This window comes from Rattus norvegicus, chromosome 4 (genome assembly GCF_021556685.1).
Source record: "Rattus norvegicus strain SHRSP/BbbUtx chromosome 4, alternate assembly SHRSP_T2T, whole genome shotgun sequence".
In the NCBI taxonomy this organism is placed as follows: Eukaryota; Metazoa; Chordata; class Mammalia; order Rodentia; family Muridae; genus Rattus; species Rattus norvegicus.
Window position 1 is genome coordinate 70,352,446 of NC_141537.1, and position 16,294 is coordinate 70,368,739.

Here is a 16,294-nt window from a genome sequence, read left to right on the forward strand (position 1 = left end):
GGAAGAACTTCATTTTTCTCCTTTGTTTCTTTGAAATGTTTTGTCTTGTAACGATGACTGTGTTTTTAGTTAATGTTTCCCTCCCTTTTCACCACAGCCGGAAGAAGTCAATGGGCCTCAAGGCTGCGTTGAATGATGAGGGACTTGCAGAAGGCTGGCTCTTCTGGGATGATGGAAAAAGCATCAGTGAGTAGGGGATGGCTGGAACTCATGACCATATCATGGGTGAATTCTTGATTATCTTAAATTCCTGACTTTCTGCTGAGACAAACTTTCATGAGTTTTGTGCCCTTCTCCAACTACATGATTAGTTGCCCCAGCGAGACAATGCTGAATGCACTGTTTGTGTGAGGGATTGTCCATCAGGAGTTTATGGGAGTTGGTAACTTCTTAGGAGGACAGCTCAAGGACTCTTTACTACACAGTAGAACTTTTAGCCACAAGGAGCTTCTGCTGCTCAATAAAGTTTTAGGCACAGGTGTCCAATGGACACTCAAAATGTCACCAGAAGGGCATCTGAGAAACTGAGGTTTATTGTATTTTAATTTCTGTTCATTTAAGTTTACATAGCTAAGTTTTTACAGTGTCTTCTGCTGTGGGCAGCACAGTTCTAAAAGAAGCCAATGGTTCCCGGAGGAGTAAGGAGTAAATGAGAAAAGCCCAGCAATGGGGAGGCAGAGGAAGCCCTGAGAGGAGCTTGTTCCTAGCAAGTTTTCCATTACCTCCACCACACAGCCAAATACCATGCTTTTCCAGAAAGCTTTATTTTTAAGTTTTCTCAAGATCACATTCAAAAATACCCATTATCACTCAAGAAAAGCAAGGCAGAGGTACCAGTGTTTTTACATGTGTGGATGTGAGTTTCTAGCAAAAATAATCTAGAAATTCGGATAACTAGGGAGATTTGGGATAAGTAGATTGCAAGAAAAACGACTGAAATTGTGGTTGGGTGATTTTTCTATGAGTTAGCTCTCAGTCATGGGCATCTACATGCTCATTTCAAAGGTCTGTGTCTATTTGGGGATGGGTGTAGAACCCGACTAACTTCCATAGAGAAAGCATCCATGCAAAAGCAAGCTTATCATAATGAAGAAAAACAAAACCAAAAATAACCCCAACTCTCAGGTAAGAAACTCAGCCATTTGAAACCTATCACACGGGCCCAGCTTATCTTTGACCTTTTGTCTGTTTGCAGATATCACCAATCAGTACTACTTGGCCAGGTTTTCTGTCAGCCAGGTGAGTGTGACTGACACCACAAAGGGAGTGTAAGTTTCTGCTGTCTTGGCAGAATACCGTATCTCCTAAGAGTGTTGTGTATATACTTCCTACATTTTTCTATTGCTCATCTTGTCCCTTCCTCCAAACCTCACAGAGGAGTATCTTATGCTCCCTAGAAATGTTTGGACCTACTCATGTTTCATCAGTGACTGTTCTTTTTTTATTGTTCTTTTTTATTTTTTTATTTTATTTTAAATGCTATTCCCTTTCCAGGTTTCCCCTCTGGAAACCTCCCTCCCATACTCCCTCCCCCTGCTTATATGAAAGTGCTCCCCTACCCACTCACCCACTTACCCACTGACTGTTTTCAATGCACCATTGCACAGCAATGGGTAATCTTTCTGTGTAATCTAGCCCTCCTTCCTGTGCTGTTTCTAAATGCTCTTCACATGCTGTGGCCTTTCCAGGTGTAGAATATACAGTTCCTGATACTTTAAACTTGTAACTTACAGGGTTCAAGGCCATCCTTAAATTAGAACATTACCCTAGAGACTGGGCTGAGGCTTGCTATGCAAAGTGGACAGGGCAGAGCAGCAGGGAACAGGGAATCAATATCATGATTTTCACTAACAGAGAACATAGATGTTGACTCAGACTGTATCATAAATGACTTTCATTTATGCCTAAAACAAAATTGAACTAATTCTATTTTTTGTTTCATTTTTAATTTGACAGAATACATTGCAGACACATGAAATGTTTAACAACTACATCACTGGCACAGTACCCTTGTATCTAGGCTACATTGAAATCTGGGGATTATCCAGTCCTTCCATTACCAGTGTGAGGATCTCTGGGAAAAATCTTAATGAAGAAGTCTTAGCTGACTACAACACCACAACCCAGGTTTGTGACCACTGGAGAGCCCAGTGGTATTTCTTAAGCCTGTAATGCTTTGTGCAATGCCCCTCCAGCCACTGTGTTTGGGGTCAGCTGTGGACAGTGGGGAGAGAGCAAAGGCACAGTTTGTCACTTGGAATTGAAATCTGGTTGCTCACTTTCCACACCTCTCATCTTGACGAAAACCTTAGTGACACTTGTTTCTCGTTTTGTCTCAGAAACCAAATTCTCAAATTGGTTGAACTATAATACTTTGTCAAATGCCAGATATTATCAACTACCCTAAAAAGAGTTGGTACACTCCTGAAAGTGCCATGGAGAAGGAACAAAAAGAAGGAAGAAAGAAAGGAAGAAAGAAAAGAAAAGAAATAACTAAGAAATAAAAAGAGAAAAGGAAAGAAAGAAAAGAAAAAGATAAAACATGAAACAAATTTTCTTTCTTATTTTTTGCCATTTAAATTTATGAAAATTCTTGGAAATTTCCATAGGCTTAAAGTTTTATCTCAATATTTTATGTTTTAAATGATATTACAGAGGCAAAAGTTAGCAAGAGATACACAATTACTCTGTAACAAAAAAACTGAATATAAAGAGGTATTTACAATACCTTAATCTCATGAATTGGAGATTAATATCATTTTTATTGGTTCTGTTAGAATCTTATACTATACACCCTTTCTCCCAAATTTTCACAAGTTGATTCATTATGCCCTACCCACCCAACTTTCATGTCTTATCTATGCATCAATGTATGTATTGTGCACATATGTATTATTTATATATGTATGTCTATATAGCTATCATTCATCTATCTATCATCTACTATCTCATTGTATATATTCATTCATATATTTTTGAACATGTGGCCTTCTACTGGAGCATGGTAAACTTACCATTTTATAAATGATCATGTTCATCTCTCTTCTTTAATTTCTCTCAGAACTTCCTCTACCTCCCTAACCACCCAACTTTCTCATTTGTTTTTTAGCCTATAGAGTCCAGTTTGTGTTGGCCAACTAGTATTAGGCATTGAGTTTGACACAGAATGTGATCAATATACCTGGTATCACTCCTAGATGTGATATAATACTTATTTTAAAAGGTTTTCAATTGAGTTATAATTCTACATAGAGTAAAATGAACAGGTCTTAAGAATGAAATAATTCTTATACTTTGGTCTGATATTTTCTCTTAGATCACTAAACATGTATTAGACATTAGTATTTTAACCCAATGTTTTCTTTAATCTTATTACAAATTCCTTCCTGAAGCAGTAAAGTTTCCCACTGTGTAGAGAACAGAAATAATTCTAGCAATAATTCTATGATATGTATACAGCTTGCAGTAATTTGAAAATTATTGATTACAGACATGCTTTCATCCAATGAAAGTTAAGATTAGAAACATGAGATTCATATAATATTTCAATCCCAAGACCTGTTACTCTGTGCTGTAGTAAATGGGAATATGGAAACAGTTCTTCTCATGATATCCTCTCTCTCTCTCTCTCTCTCTCTCTCTCTCTCTCTCTCTCTCTCTCTCTCTCTCTCTCTCATGATTTCCTGGCCTGACAAAAAGATTTCTTCAATTTTATAATTTTAAAATGTTTCCTTTAGTGTGGTTTTCTTGTCAAACACCTTTAACAAGATCTCTTAAGGAACTTTTCCTTATTCTGCTGTGAACTTATTTATGGACAAGTTAAAAGTTGCTCATACGATGAGGCTTCTGCAAAGTGTTTGCTATAAGAAACCAGAAATATTAAACTTCCCAGGCAGTGGGTGAATGCTCTTAAGAGACAGCTTGGACTTCCCAGGCAATAAGCAAATACTCTGAGGAGACAGTTGAAGATAAAGTAAAAGGAGAGCTAGCACCACTACAGAAGAGAGGTAGACAGGGCACCTTTTTCAGCTTGCCTGTGTACTTGTTCTCAGTGGTCATGAAGGCAATATCATAGAATAATCATCTCACTCTTCTTCAGCTGAAAATAACATAGTTGGCACCATGGTCATGTGGCTCGATGACTTGCACCCTGTTTGCTTGTGTACAGAAAAATTTAGATAACAAATGTTCAATATGTTTCATGTCTGTTTGTTCCAACAGATATTACGTGTCAATGTGACAGACAAAAATATCAGCCTGCATGCTTTCCAGTCACTGACGTGGAGCTAGCTCTTCATAATGTTTTAAAGCAAGATGCTATGAACAGATTTTAAAGTACTCCGTAATGATATAATTGTTGTATATCATCAATTGTTTCATTCCCAGTATGACTAGGATATTTTATGGGTTTTATTTTGTTATTTTTTTGTGTGTATATGACTCCCGAAGATAATATCTGTAATGTACCTGTGTAATTAGTGTGGTATATATGGTTCATTACATGACATTCACTGAAACATGAAGATGGAAATGATTCATGTTGAAGTGTGTATGTGTGTGTATGAAGGAGCATGTGTGTCTGTGTGTGCGTGTGTCTGTGTGTGTCTGTGTCTGTGTGTCTCTGTGTAGGGGATTCAAATGTTTTCCTAAAGATACAACAGATAGCTTGTCACGGCAGCTCCCATTTGAAGCTAAGTAAAACCTTAAGAAGTATGCAGAAGAAACTTCCGCAGGTTGGTATGGGAGAGGAGACTAATATGCTGAGAGTTCAATGGCGGAAGAAGGCAAAGGACAGAAAAGGAAGGAAGCAGTAAATGTGAAGCAAAGGTAGGCAACAGTAAGAGACGGTCACCCTCAAGAGGGAGCATTGCGAGGAGGGGAAAAGAGGAGTCAGTGCACTGTAAGGAGAATCGTGGGCTGGAGAAAGTATTAACATTCAGGAGGGCTATGAGGAGATCAAATAGGGAGAACTGAAAGAAGGAGTTAGATGTACAAAACACGTTGTTTTTATAGAAGCATGCTTTGAAGTGTATAAATTTGACTTGTTGACATCTCATGTACATAACAACAGTTCACACAAACATCTCTGATTTAAATGCCACAGAAAAATAAAGCAGTGAAATTGAAAGACATTTGCGGTGTTGTGATGTTTTTCTTTGGTACCTCGCTTTGGCATTGGGCTTCCCTGGTGATCAGAAGACTAACCTAAACTTGTCTCTCTTGTTTGCTGCGCCATCAGAGCCCCTGCAGTCTGGCACAGGAAGAGCTTATGGTTTCTAGTCAGCCACTTTCCTATAGAACTTGGTAATGACTTTCTCACAAGCTATGAATATTGTTTAAGAATCATATCACTTAAGGTAGTTGGTAAAATATCAACCAAGACCAAAGCAAAACAGGAGTTACACCTGTATTGATTAAAGCACTAATTAAAATGTATATAAAGAAATGTATACCTGGACTGTCAAGATACTCAGAGGGAGAAGATACTTGCCACATGGTCTGAATTCAGTCCTTAGAACCCATAAAGTAGGAGTAAACAGACTCAACAAAGTTGTCCTCTGACCTCCAAATGTATGACATAGGAAACATAGCTCCCCCTAATAATAATGAAAAAATAAAATAAAAACAAACTATGTAGAATGCCCAACAGCGGTGTTTAATTTTAATGGTATTTTTTGAAAATATAATTTGTTTCAAATGGGTATGTATGCTTCCTCAAATCTTTGCTTTTGTACTGAAAAGCCATTTTGTGGATGTTTGCATCCCCAGGTAACAGTGTCTGCATTGCACCAGAATATTATCCAGCTGAATTAATATGATAACTACTAAAATGAGGCAAAATGCAGGAGGGACTGAGATAAGTAGGGAATTAGTGAAATGTGGGCAAGAAGCCATAAGAATCATTTGATTTAAAAGCAAAGCAAAGCAAAGCAAACAAACAAACAAACCCTGATAACTCCCTATGATTAGTGCAAAGAGTCCACACTAAAATATTGATATTAGTCTAAACTTCATCTTTTATAAATATCCCATGTTGTCAGTGAAAGTGTATTGACTCTAGTTGTTCTTTGTGAGGAGTTTCCTGACTGGATGATACTTAGCACATTCCAGCTTATGAGGCATGTGGATGTTTGAAGCATTTGTAGTATCAGGGATCCCACTGATGACCTATGGGAGGCCTCCTAATGTGTCAAAGCACTGGAAGAATGTTTTTAAATGCATATGGTAAAATGTCAACCCACAAAGGAAACGTTACACAAAAATGTGCAGAATGTTCTAAGTGCCAGTGTCTCCTGTCTCTTGAATTTAGTAATGACTCTTTAAATATTGTATACCCTTATGGTATACAACAAAATATTTTGATATTTGAGTACAATATAAAATAGCTAAGTAAAGAATAGATGTCACAATATCACACCTTTATCATTCTTTGTGGTGACAATACCTAAAATCTATGCTCAGAAATGCTTAAGCATAAAATATATTTTTGATCTTCAGCAGTCCCGCCTCAAGGACATGTAAAGTTCCACTCTTAAATTAGAGCTATTCTTGGCAGCTCTGGAAAATATCAGGGAAGAAGCTGGGTCTGTGATCTCCTTGGTTTCTGTCTAGGGAAAAGCTGTATATTTCTGAGTATAGATCTGGACTCAGCCTCCCAAATGCAGGAGTTAGACTCAGTAGTTAGACTAGTTATGCTACTTTCATTCAGGTGAGGAACAGTCTCTAGATGGAGTCAGGAGACTTGGTTAAATTACTTTTTCTCTCTTGGACAAAGTCTTATATTTTCAAAATGGTGGTTATACCTCTGAAGTTGTACAACACTCCGTTTAGTTCCTTAGGGTGATGTCATGATAGATTCAGTGTTTTTCATTCCCTACTCATTTGAGTGATGAAATATATATGCATAAGTGTTTTTGTAATATTTTTATTATTTTGAAATTTCACATCATGAGCTCTAAGCACAGACTCTTCCCAGTTTTCCCAGGTCTGCTCCCCCGACATTGTGATTCTCCCCTGCAGAAAAAGAAGGAAAAGCAAGCAAAGGAGCAAACAAACACACTAAAAAACAAGTCCAATTTGTGGTGTCCGTTGTAGTGTAGTCAAATTCCTGCTGGCCAGCCCCTTAAAGAAAACTGAGTCTCCCCAACACACATAACAAATCCTGACAGAGATTGTCAGTTGTGGAACGCTTCACCTCAGCATCCTTATCACAAGTTCTCTTTAGTAACTTTCAGTCTAGGCTGTTACGATTTTAGGAGAAAGTGAGGTAGAGTAGGAGCAGGAGTTGTTACAGAGCCTTGCATGTCCCTTTTTCTCAACTGTCAGTCTGTAGTCATCGAAACCATGGCAAAATTTGCTTCCTTGCCATTTACAGTCAGCAGGATCAGGGGATATGGACTTTCACATGATTTCTGGAGTAGCATGGACCACAGACATCTGTCCACATGGTCTTTGATGTCAACATGTGCCATGGATGTCAGCATAATCCCAGGTAACAATACAGACCAGGGGCATCAACACAGCCCTTTCTCTATAGGAATGTGGGCCTAGACATAGCCCTCAGCTACACCACAGATCTGGACATCAGCATAACCTCAGGTGATGGTCCAGGCCAAGGGTATCTGTATGGCCTTTGGTGGCATCAACATGTCTCCTGGCTACTATAGAACTTTAACATCCATATTAACTCCAGGGTTCAACAGTCTGGAGCAGCAGACCACAGATACCAAAGTGGCCTCCTGGGGCAGCATAGACCATAGAGGACTTTTGACGAAGTTTAATTGAGAAAATGTCCTGTTCATCTTTTTGGATATTCTGTCAATGGTCAAAACTGGGGCTGAGTGACATGTGACACCATCCTGTTGGCCCAACTTGGCAATGTTTCCCCCATCAACAGACTTCTCTCATACTATCACCGAAATCACATCTCTAGCTTTGCCTTTACTGCTTACTCACCACTCTGCTCCTCTATCTTTCCCATCTCTTTATCAACTATTTGTCATAGTGGAATTGGAAACTTGGGTGTCAATCTATATTGAAGAATGGGATCCTTTGCACATTCATAGATGGGGTAGATGTTTGGGTGGACTGACTCAAAGTGCTGGATCTGGGCCCAGATGATAGCTAAGTTGGCCAGTTGCTGGTGGGACAATGGGCCTGTCTTCAACTGAAGTCCCAATCCATAAGTATTTATCTCAGTTAGTTTTCCATTGCTGTGACAAAGTGCCATGGCCAAGGCAACTTACAGAAAAAATAACTTAAGAGGGATTACAGTTCTAGGGAATAAGAGACAAGGGAATGGTATGGACTTTTGAAGCCTCAACCCCAGTGATACACCTCTTCCAATAAGGACACACATCTTAATCCTTTCCAAACTGTTCCATTATCTGGAGACCATGCATTCAAACATAAAAGCCTTTGGTGGCCATTCCCATTCAAACCACCACAACATATATCTATATAGCTTTGCTTATGTCGCTATATATTCATGTGTCATGAATTCTCAGAGTTTGGAATTAGGAATTACACTCCTAAAAATTATTAATATTATCAAAAATTTATTCACTAGATTACATTTATATGATATATTTCTTCAATGAGGCATGGGAGTGTGAATAATAGGAGGATAATAGGGTGGTAATATTAGGGTATAATATATACATACATATATGTAAGTGTATGTATGAGAGAGGATATATATATGTATGTATATATGTTAAAATTAAACCCACTAAATATATATGAAGATGTCACAGTGACCCCCCCCCCAATTTGTGAGTGTATATACACACACATACACACGAAGATATCATGGTGAAATATATGAATATCTGAAGATGTCACAGTGAAACCCATTCTGTTACAGAATAAATATACAGTAGCAAAAATAATTTTACCAAATAGAATACTTAGAAGAATGTCAGGATTTTATACTTCTGAAAATCTCTTCAAAATCAACTGCAATAGATGTGTTCTCATACTGCAATTCTAAGATCTATCATAAGGTCTATGAAGATACTATGAATGGGATAAGAGAAAAAAACCCTCTTTCATGTCCCCTGACCAAACTGCTTAAAAAACAACACATGCAAAGTTTTACTCGAGCTCAGAGTTTCTGGGATATTTCAAGTTCATCATGGTAGGGAAAGGCATTACAAATTTATGCCAGTGTGGACAGGAGGAGACATCATGTAGGTGAGTGTACAGGCTGATAGTGGGTACCACATTTAAAGGTCCGCCTTCCATGACCTATTCTCTCATCAGCCTGCCCCCCAACTCCAAAAGACTGCATGGTCCTCAAACTATTTCCACAAGCCTGGGACTGGGGATTCAAAACATGAGTCTTTTGGGGCCATCATAGTTGCAAAGCATAACAGACATCCAAAAAAAAGGATAATATTTTCTTGATATTGTTACAAAAACAATTCACCTCAAATTCATCTTGAAAATGTCTCAGGGACCCCAGTGTTGACTTGAGAACAACCTCCCATAGAGCTATGGCTACCTGAGGCTACCCCAGGGATCCCTGACCCATGGACTTCCTCTTTCAGTTACTGGTCAGCTAGTAAGCAACAGGACCTTATTTTCTGGCATATTTCCTCTCCAAATCACAAAATTCTACTTTACATTTCTTAAAAAAATAACTATCTTAGTTTCTTTTTGTATTGCTGTGATATAATGCTCTGACAAAAATCAACTTAAGGAAGGATTTGTTTTGGCTACAGTTCATCAAAGAAGGGCAACATAACAAGAGCTTAAGGGAGCCAGTCCCCTAGTGTCCACAGTCAGGAAGTTGAGAACAGTAAAAACTTGTAGTCAGCTATCTTCCTCCTGTTTAGAGGGTACAGAAGCCAAGCCTAAAGAATGATACCTCAGTGTGGACCTCCCAACCCAACGTACCCAACAGACGTAATTCCTCAGGTGCATGATTGTAGCCTTAAGAATTACTCAGTCTCTCACAGAAGTGCCTGCTGGATGTTTGTCTTCTTTTCTCCACTATACATTCTGCCAAGTTGACAATTACCATGATCACAATAAGTTAGTTGAAAAAAATAAAAATCCTAAACCTTTTCACTTCAAGAAGAAATTTATTTCTTCCTTTACTAATGTTACACTGAATGCTTTATGTACTAACAAAGCCAAGGTTATGCTGTCCTTGGTGGATATGATCAGTTTCACCAACACTCATTACTCTTCTCTTTCCACCTGCATCACTGAGAGATTTGCATTGACTTTGGGGGTTTATTTTCTGAAAGGAAATGTTTCTGACCTGATGATACCAACCAGTAGCACACTTCTACAGCTGCTCGATACATGCCTAAAGCAAACTTCACTCTGGGTTGCCAACTGACAACCTTGAGGTGCCAGATTCCATGCTTGGTCTTCCCTCCAAAATGTCTAACGTCTCTTCATGAATCAGCTCAGTCTAGGATCCAACTTCTCCTAACTGCTAATTCTAAAACTGAAAGGTGAATTTAGTTGGTTTATAATTTGTAAGTACATTTTAGTGTGGGTTGTGTGTCACCATGTCAACATGAATAGTGTCACAAACATGAACTCATGAAGAGTTGAGAAGGAACAATCGTAAAAAACATAGCAGGAAGTTTTGCAGCAATAAATCTCTTTTCTTGAACTTTGACCAATGTATCTTCCCAATTTGAGATGGGGTGCAGGTGCATTTTCCCTCTAACAAAGGCTAAGTTGTGCTGAAACAGACATGAGGTAAATGTCTTCCTTCTTGGGGAGGCAACATTCTTATGGTGAGAAATTCTGTGAGCAGAAGAACATTTTTGAAATGTGCTGCGCCATTGCCGGCACGAGAAGTAGCCACCAGAGATGGTTTTTAAATAACACTTCATGGTTGTTTAGTGTTTTGATTATTTAGAATAACTAGGAGGTACAGGAAAGTTGGAAAGGTGGCTCAGTTATTAAGCTCGCTTGTTCCTCTTGTGGAGGATCCAGGTTTGGTTGTCAGCATCCATATAGTGGCTAACACACATATGTACGTAACTTTAGGGGAAGCGGATCTTCTTCTGCCCTCTGTGGCAGCAGTTCTCAATCTGTGGGTTGAGACCCCTTTGGGGGAGGGATGAATGATCCTTTCACAGAAGTTGTCAAAGGCCATTGGATGCAAATATTTATATTATGATTTATAATAGTAGCAAAATTAGAATTATGAAGTAACAATGGAATAACTTTATGTTTGGAGGTCATCACAATGTGAGGAACTGTATTAAAGGGTTGAAGTATTAGAAAGGTTAAAAACCATGGCTCTGTGGGAACCTAGCACATGCTAAGTGCACATACCTGCATGCAGACAAGACAGCCATATACGTATAATCGATAAATCTGTAAAAATGTAAATAATGATGGAGAAAGCATATTTTAGTTAATGATTTAATAAAAGACTCAATGCAAACAGACTTTGGGAGACAAAAATGAACACAGAGGCCATATGACAAGCACAAGAAATTTATTTTTACTTAGTCAACTAATGGCTAGACATTAACAAAAAACTAGAGGTATGTTATAGATTTCAAGCACTGGATATAACTATGGAAAAGTTGATAAGAGTCTTTCTTCTTTTGCATATTTTATGTTAGATGAGCAGATAACTGAGCAAAACATAGTGCAAAGTAGTCAAATGTAAGTAAAAACCAAAGAAGGGACAACCACTGCAATAAAAAAAAAAAACCGAAAAATCCTAACCTTCCCTTCCCTATGTATTAACACAGGTCTCTGTCTCCCTTTCACAGAGCATGGGAGAACTGTGTTATTGTTTGTTGGTCAAAGCACACCTGCTCTCCAATTGCTCTCAATTATATAGGGCTGTAAATCAATTGTGACAGAAGTTGGCTTTATTAGCCTTGTCACCTTTGCTCAGTGCTCCATATGAGTCACACAGGGACAGACACGGCAAAGAAAACGACAAGTTGGCAATGAGGTAAGTACTTGGAGCACATGAAATTCTTTATTTTTGTAAATTATTTTTGCTACTGGTTTGCGAAGTTATTTAGATAGTCACAATTTCCTTCTGTACCTTGTATTTTATTCTCTTCATAGAGGATGAAAAATGAGGGTGAGATATAGGATGGAGAGATGGTGTATATGTCTTTCTGCTGTGTGTATGTGTGTGTGTGTGCATGCCTTTGTATGTGATATATGTATGTGTAGCCAAAAGGTCTAATGGAAGCTGTCCCTCTGACAGTGGGAGGGACAAACAACTAGAATCCTTGTGGAAGTCACTCAAGGGTGATAGGGATTCAGAGGAAGATGAATGTGTTTCAGTCTAAGGACTTCTAGATGGGGAAGAATTTCTGCCTCCATGAATCCTTTCACATCTTCCCTCTGCCTTGATGACAATAGCTTTTGTGTCAGGGTGATGATAGGATCCTCAAATTCTACCCTGTAGAATCTTCCCTTCAGGAAGATTAAGGAGACCTTGAAATGGCACCTGCTTCTATTATGTAGAGGCTGGAAACAAAATTCTCCCTAGGTAGAAAAATAGTACTTGGAGAAAGGCTATTCAATTGCCTGTGTGTTTGTCTTGATACTGCCCATGAGCTGTGTGCTTAAGAAACAATAGGCTAGCCTGATCACCCAGTTCTCCCAGAGTCTAGACCACAACCAAGGAGTGTACCTGGAGGAATCCATGGCTCCAGATACATATGTAGCAGAGGATGGCCTTGCCTGACAGGAATGGGAAGGGAAGCCCTTGGTCCTGGGGAGGTGTGATGTCCCAACATAGGGGGATGTTGGAGGGGTGGGTCAGGAGAGTGTGGGTAGTTGGGGGAGAACTCTCCTACCGGCAAAGGGGAGGGGGGAGGGCAGATGTGCGATGGGGGGCTGGTTGAGGGGTAACTGGGAAGAGGGATATCGTATGAGATGTAGATAAATGAAATGATTAACAAATTTTTTTAAAAAAATCCCAAGAAACAAAGTCACGAATTATGAGTGTTTGCAGTGGGTTTCTCAGACTTAAATACCACCTTTAGAATTGTTTTATTTATGCCTTTAAGATCTGTAGTCTGGGTGATGTGGACAAAGCACTCAAGTACTATATGAAGAAGCAGTGGCTCTAAGTTCTTGCCTCAGTTTTACTTTGAATCATGTTTATACAGACATTCTTTAACATTGTTTATGAAATGGGAAATATGATGATTGCTTAAACTGTTGCATAGATTTAATGATAGTAAAATGACAATAATTTTCTCTATTTTCTTTAACTGCTGTTTGGAGAGAGAGAGAGAGAGAGAGAGAGAGAGAGAGAGAGAGAGAGAGAGAGAGAGAGAGGACGTATGTACATGCTTGCATGTGTGTGACTGCACATGTCATGTAATGTGTGTATTCATGCTTTGTGCTCCTGCTTGCATGCAGATGCCCAAGGCTGATATCAGGAAACATTTTTTACCTCATCAGATTTCTAATTCATTAGTCAGAATCTTTCTGTCAAACTCAGAGTTTGCCTATATAGCTAGTCTTGCTAGCCAGCTTGCTCTGTGGATCTCTACATTTCCATGACGGAATCATAGAGAGCCAGCATGTCAACCAGGCTTTTACTGTGTTCTGAGGATTTGGATTCTTGACCACATGCTTGAGAGTCAAGTGCTTTGATGGCTCAGCTCCAGGTCCAGGCCAGAATAACTCCTATGTAACAGAGAGTAAACCTTTTCAATAATTTAGTAGCAGATAGTCAGCCAATGGGTTTAGGTTACTAAGAATAGTAAACCCTTTCAAATTCATTCCCCCAGCTTCAGTTTCTCTGAGAGCTAAAGTTTTTCCCTAAACTCATTTTGGCAAATTATTTGTTAGCTATTGCCCCTCATTTGTCTTTCTTTTCTCGAATTGTTACCTACTAAGTTAAATGTCGCCTCAATTAAAAATGGAATTACCTACTTCTATGAAAATATGTGTCTAGCTGTTAATAGATTTGTCCTAAAGGACAGGAGTGAAGGAGAATGTAAAGTCAGAGAAAAAGCAAAATTAACACAAAAACTAAATGTGAATGCTTGCCTTTTTACACTGACTTTTTTTTATTATCATTACCTAAGTGGTTGTTTACTGTCTGAGAACACAGGGAAGGAAAGAGGCTAAACTACTTGGCATAGGAGGAATCACAAAGACTTTGGTCATGAGGCTAATGCATTTATGGTTTAGACCACCATTAAGATGTGACTATAGGGAATCTTAATCTGTGTTGGGTCATTGGTAACGCAACTGAAAGTTACAGGGAAAATAGACCAATTGAACTGCTCACTGCCTGTTAGAAATACATTTATTTTAAAAGATAAGTAAAGAAAATATAAATTTTTCATTCAAATTATTATTATATGAGCTATAATTGGTCAGGTTGGTAGGTGTCTTGGTTAAGGTTTTACTGCTGTGAACAGACACCGTAACCAAGGCAACTTTTATAAGGACAATATTTTATGGGGGCTGGCTTACAGATACAGAGGTTCAGTTCACTATCATCAAGGCAGGATCATGGCAACATCCAGGCAGGCATGACGCAGGAGGATCTGAGAGTTCTATATCTTTATTTGAAGGCTGCTAGCAGAATACTGGCTCCCAGGTAGTTAGGGTGAGGGTCTTAAGCCCATGCCCACAGTGAAACACCTATTCCAACAAGGCTACACCTCATAATAACGTCACTCTCTGGGCCAAACATATACAAACCATCACACTCTACTCCCTGGCCCCCATAAGCTTGTTCAAACATATGAGTCTATGGAGGCTATACCTAAACACAGCATAATGCAAAATACATTTAGTCCAACTTCTAAAGTCCTCCTAGTCTATAATAGTCTCAACAATGTTAAAAGTCCAAAGTTCAAAGTCTGAGATTCAGCCAAATCACTTACCTGTAATCCCCAAAGCAAGACAGGAAACCAACTGGGCAAACTCCAAACTGCATCTTCATGGCTGATGTCAAAGTAGTCTTCGGATCTCCCAACTCCTATTTTCATCTTTGTTGAATGTAACAAACTTCTTTCTCCTGGGCTGTTTCTACTCCATTAGTAACTTTCCTCAGGAGATAGGCTATGGTGCTGGCATCTCAAACATCTTGGGGTATCCAAGGCAACTCCAATGTTACAGCTTCTTGTTTCAATGTCTGGGGTCCACAATGTTCTTCTGGGCTCCTCCAAAGGGCTTGCAATCACTTCTCCAGCTCTGCCCTCTGTAGTTCAGGTTGATCCACTCCATTGCCACTGCTGTTCTTGGTGATCATCCCATGGTACTGGCATCTCCAATATGCTGGGGTTTTTGCTGCAACTAAGCTTCACCAGTAGCATCTCACAGGCTGTCTTCATGGTGCCAAGGCTCAAATCCCTTCAGTCCTGGGCCGTCAACTGCAGCTAAGGCTGCACCTTCACCAGTGGCCTTCCATGGCTTCTCACAATACCAAGCCTCAGCTGCTCTTCATGGCCCCTTTATGCCTTCAAAACAGTAGCACTTGGGTTACTCTTACACATTACCAAGTACAGTTGTAGCACAAGGTATAACCTTGGCTATCTCTAAAACATTATCTCTTTGTGCTCTCAGAAAACACTTCCCAGATTTCACCTCAGAGATGCTTCATAATCACCACTAATTTCTTAGCTCCAGCCAACCAGCATCAATTGTCCCAGTAGTCACTTCGATTCTGGACACTAAAGCCAGAGACACATGGCTGAAGCCACCATTTTCTCCTACTTTCTGGGATTGGAACCTGGCCACTCCTTATTCTCTTATCAGCTTTCTGTTTTCCAACTCCCTCCTCACCTAATCTTGTCTTGGAGCTTGCTCTGTAGATTGAACCTGAACTCAGAGATCTAAATGGCTCTGTCTCCTGGGATTAAAGGCATGTACCACCATGCCTGAATTTAAGCTTTTTTTTTTTTACTTAGAACTTGCTCTGTCCCAAGCTGAACTTGAACTCAGAGATCTGCTTGGCTTTGTGTCCTGGGATTAAAGGCGTTTAGCACCATGCTTGTACTTAAATTTAGCTGAATGGGATTTTACCCCATGGTCACCACTCCCTTAATTTAATTTAATTTAATTTCTTTGAAGACCTTAGCCTCAGGCAGACTCTTCAGACGAGGGCAAAAAGTAGTCACGTTCTTCACCAAAATACTACAAAGACAATTTCTAGGGACATACTGAAGTTCTTCTCCACTGAAACCTCTTGGGCTGGATCTGCCCAGCTCTAAATCGTATTCGGCAACAAAGTCTTTCATAGTCTTACATGGATGGCTCATTAAGCCCCACTTAGAACATTCCAAGCCTTTCCAAATCCAAGGTCCCTAAATTCACA

General features: G+C 39.3%; 2 protein-coding genes across 6 annotated transcripts in view; both read left to right on the forward strand.

Annotated features, from left to right (window-relative positions):
- Mgam (maltase-glucoamylase) overlaps window positions 1-5,132 on the forward strand; it is a 154,100-nt gene extending 148,968 nt beyond the window's left edge. For all 5 annotated transcript variants that reach the window (NM_001427451.1, XM_087655469.1, XM_087655470.1 and 2 more), the window contains 4 exon segments: window positions 98-186; window positions 1,196-1,239; window positions 1,957-2,127; window positions 4,222-5,132. In NM_001427451.1, the coding sequence (NP_001414380.1) occupies window positions 98-186; window positions 1,196-1,239; window positions 1,957-2,127; window positions 4,222-4,290 (373 nt within the window). In that variant the 3' untranslated portion in view covers window positions 4,291-5,132.
- A 6,753-nt stretch (window positions 5,133-11,885) lies between these two features.
- Window positions 11,886-16,294, forward strand: part of Mgam2 (maltase-glucoamylase 2) — a 110,287-nt gene continuing 105,878 nt past the window's right edge. Inside the window, exon 1 of the mRNA XM_087659713.1 lies at window positions 11,886-11,944. The gene's annotated coding sequence lies outside the window, so the exon portion shown is untranslated. The remainder of the gene's footprint in view (window positions 11,945-16,294) is intronic.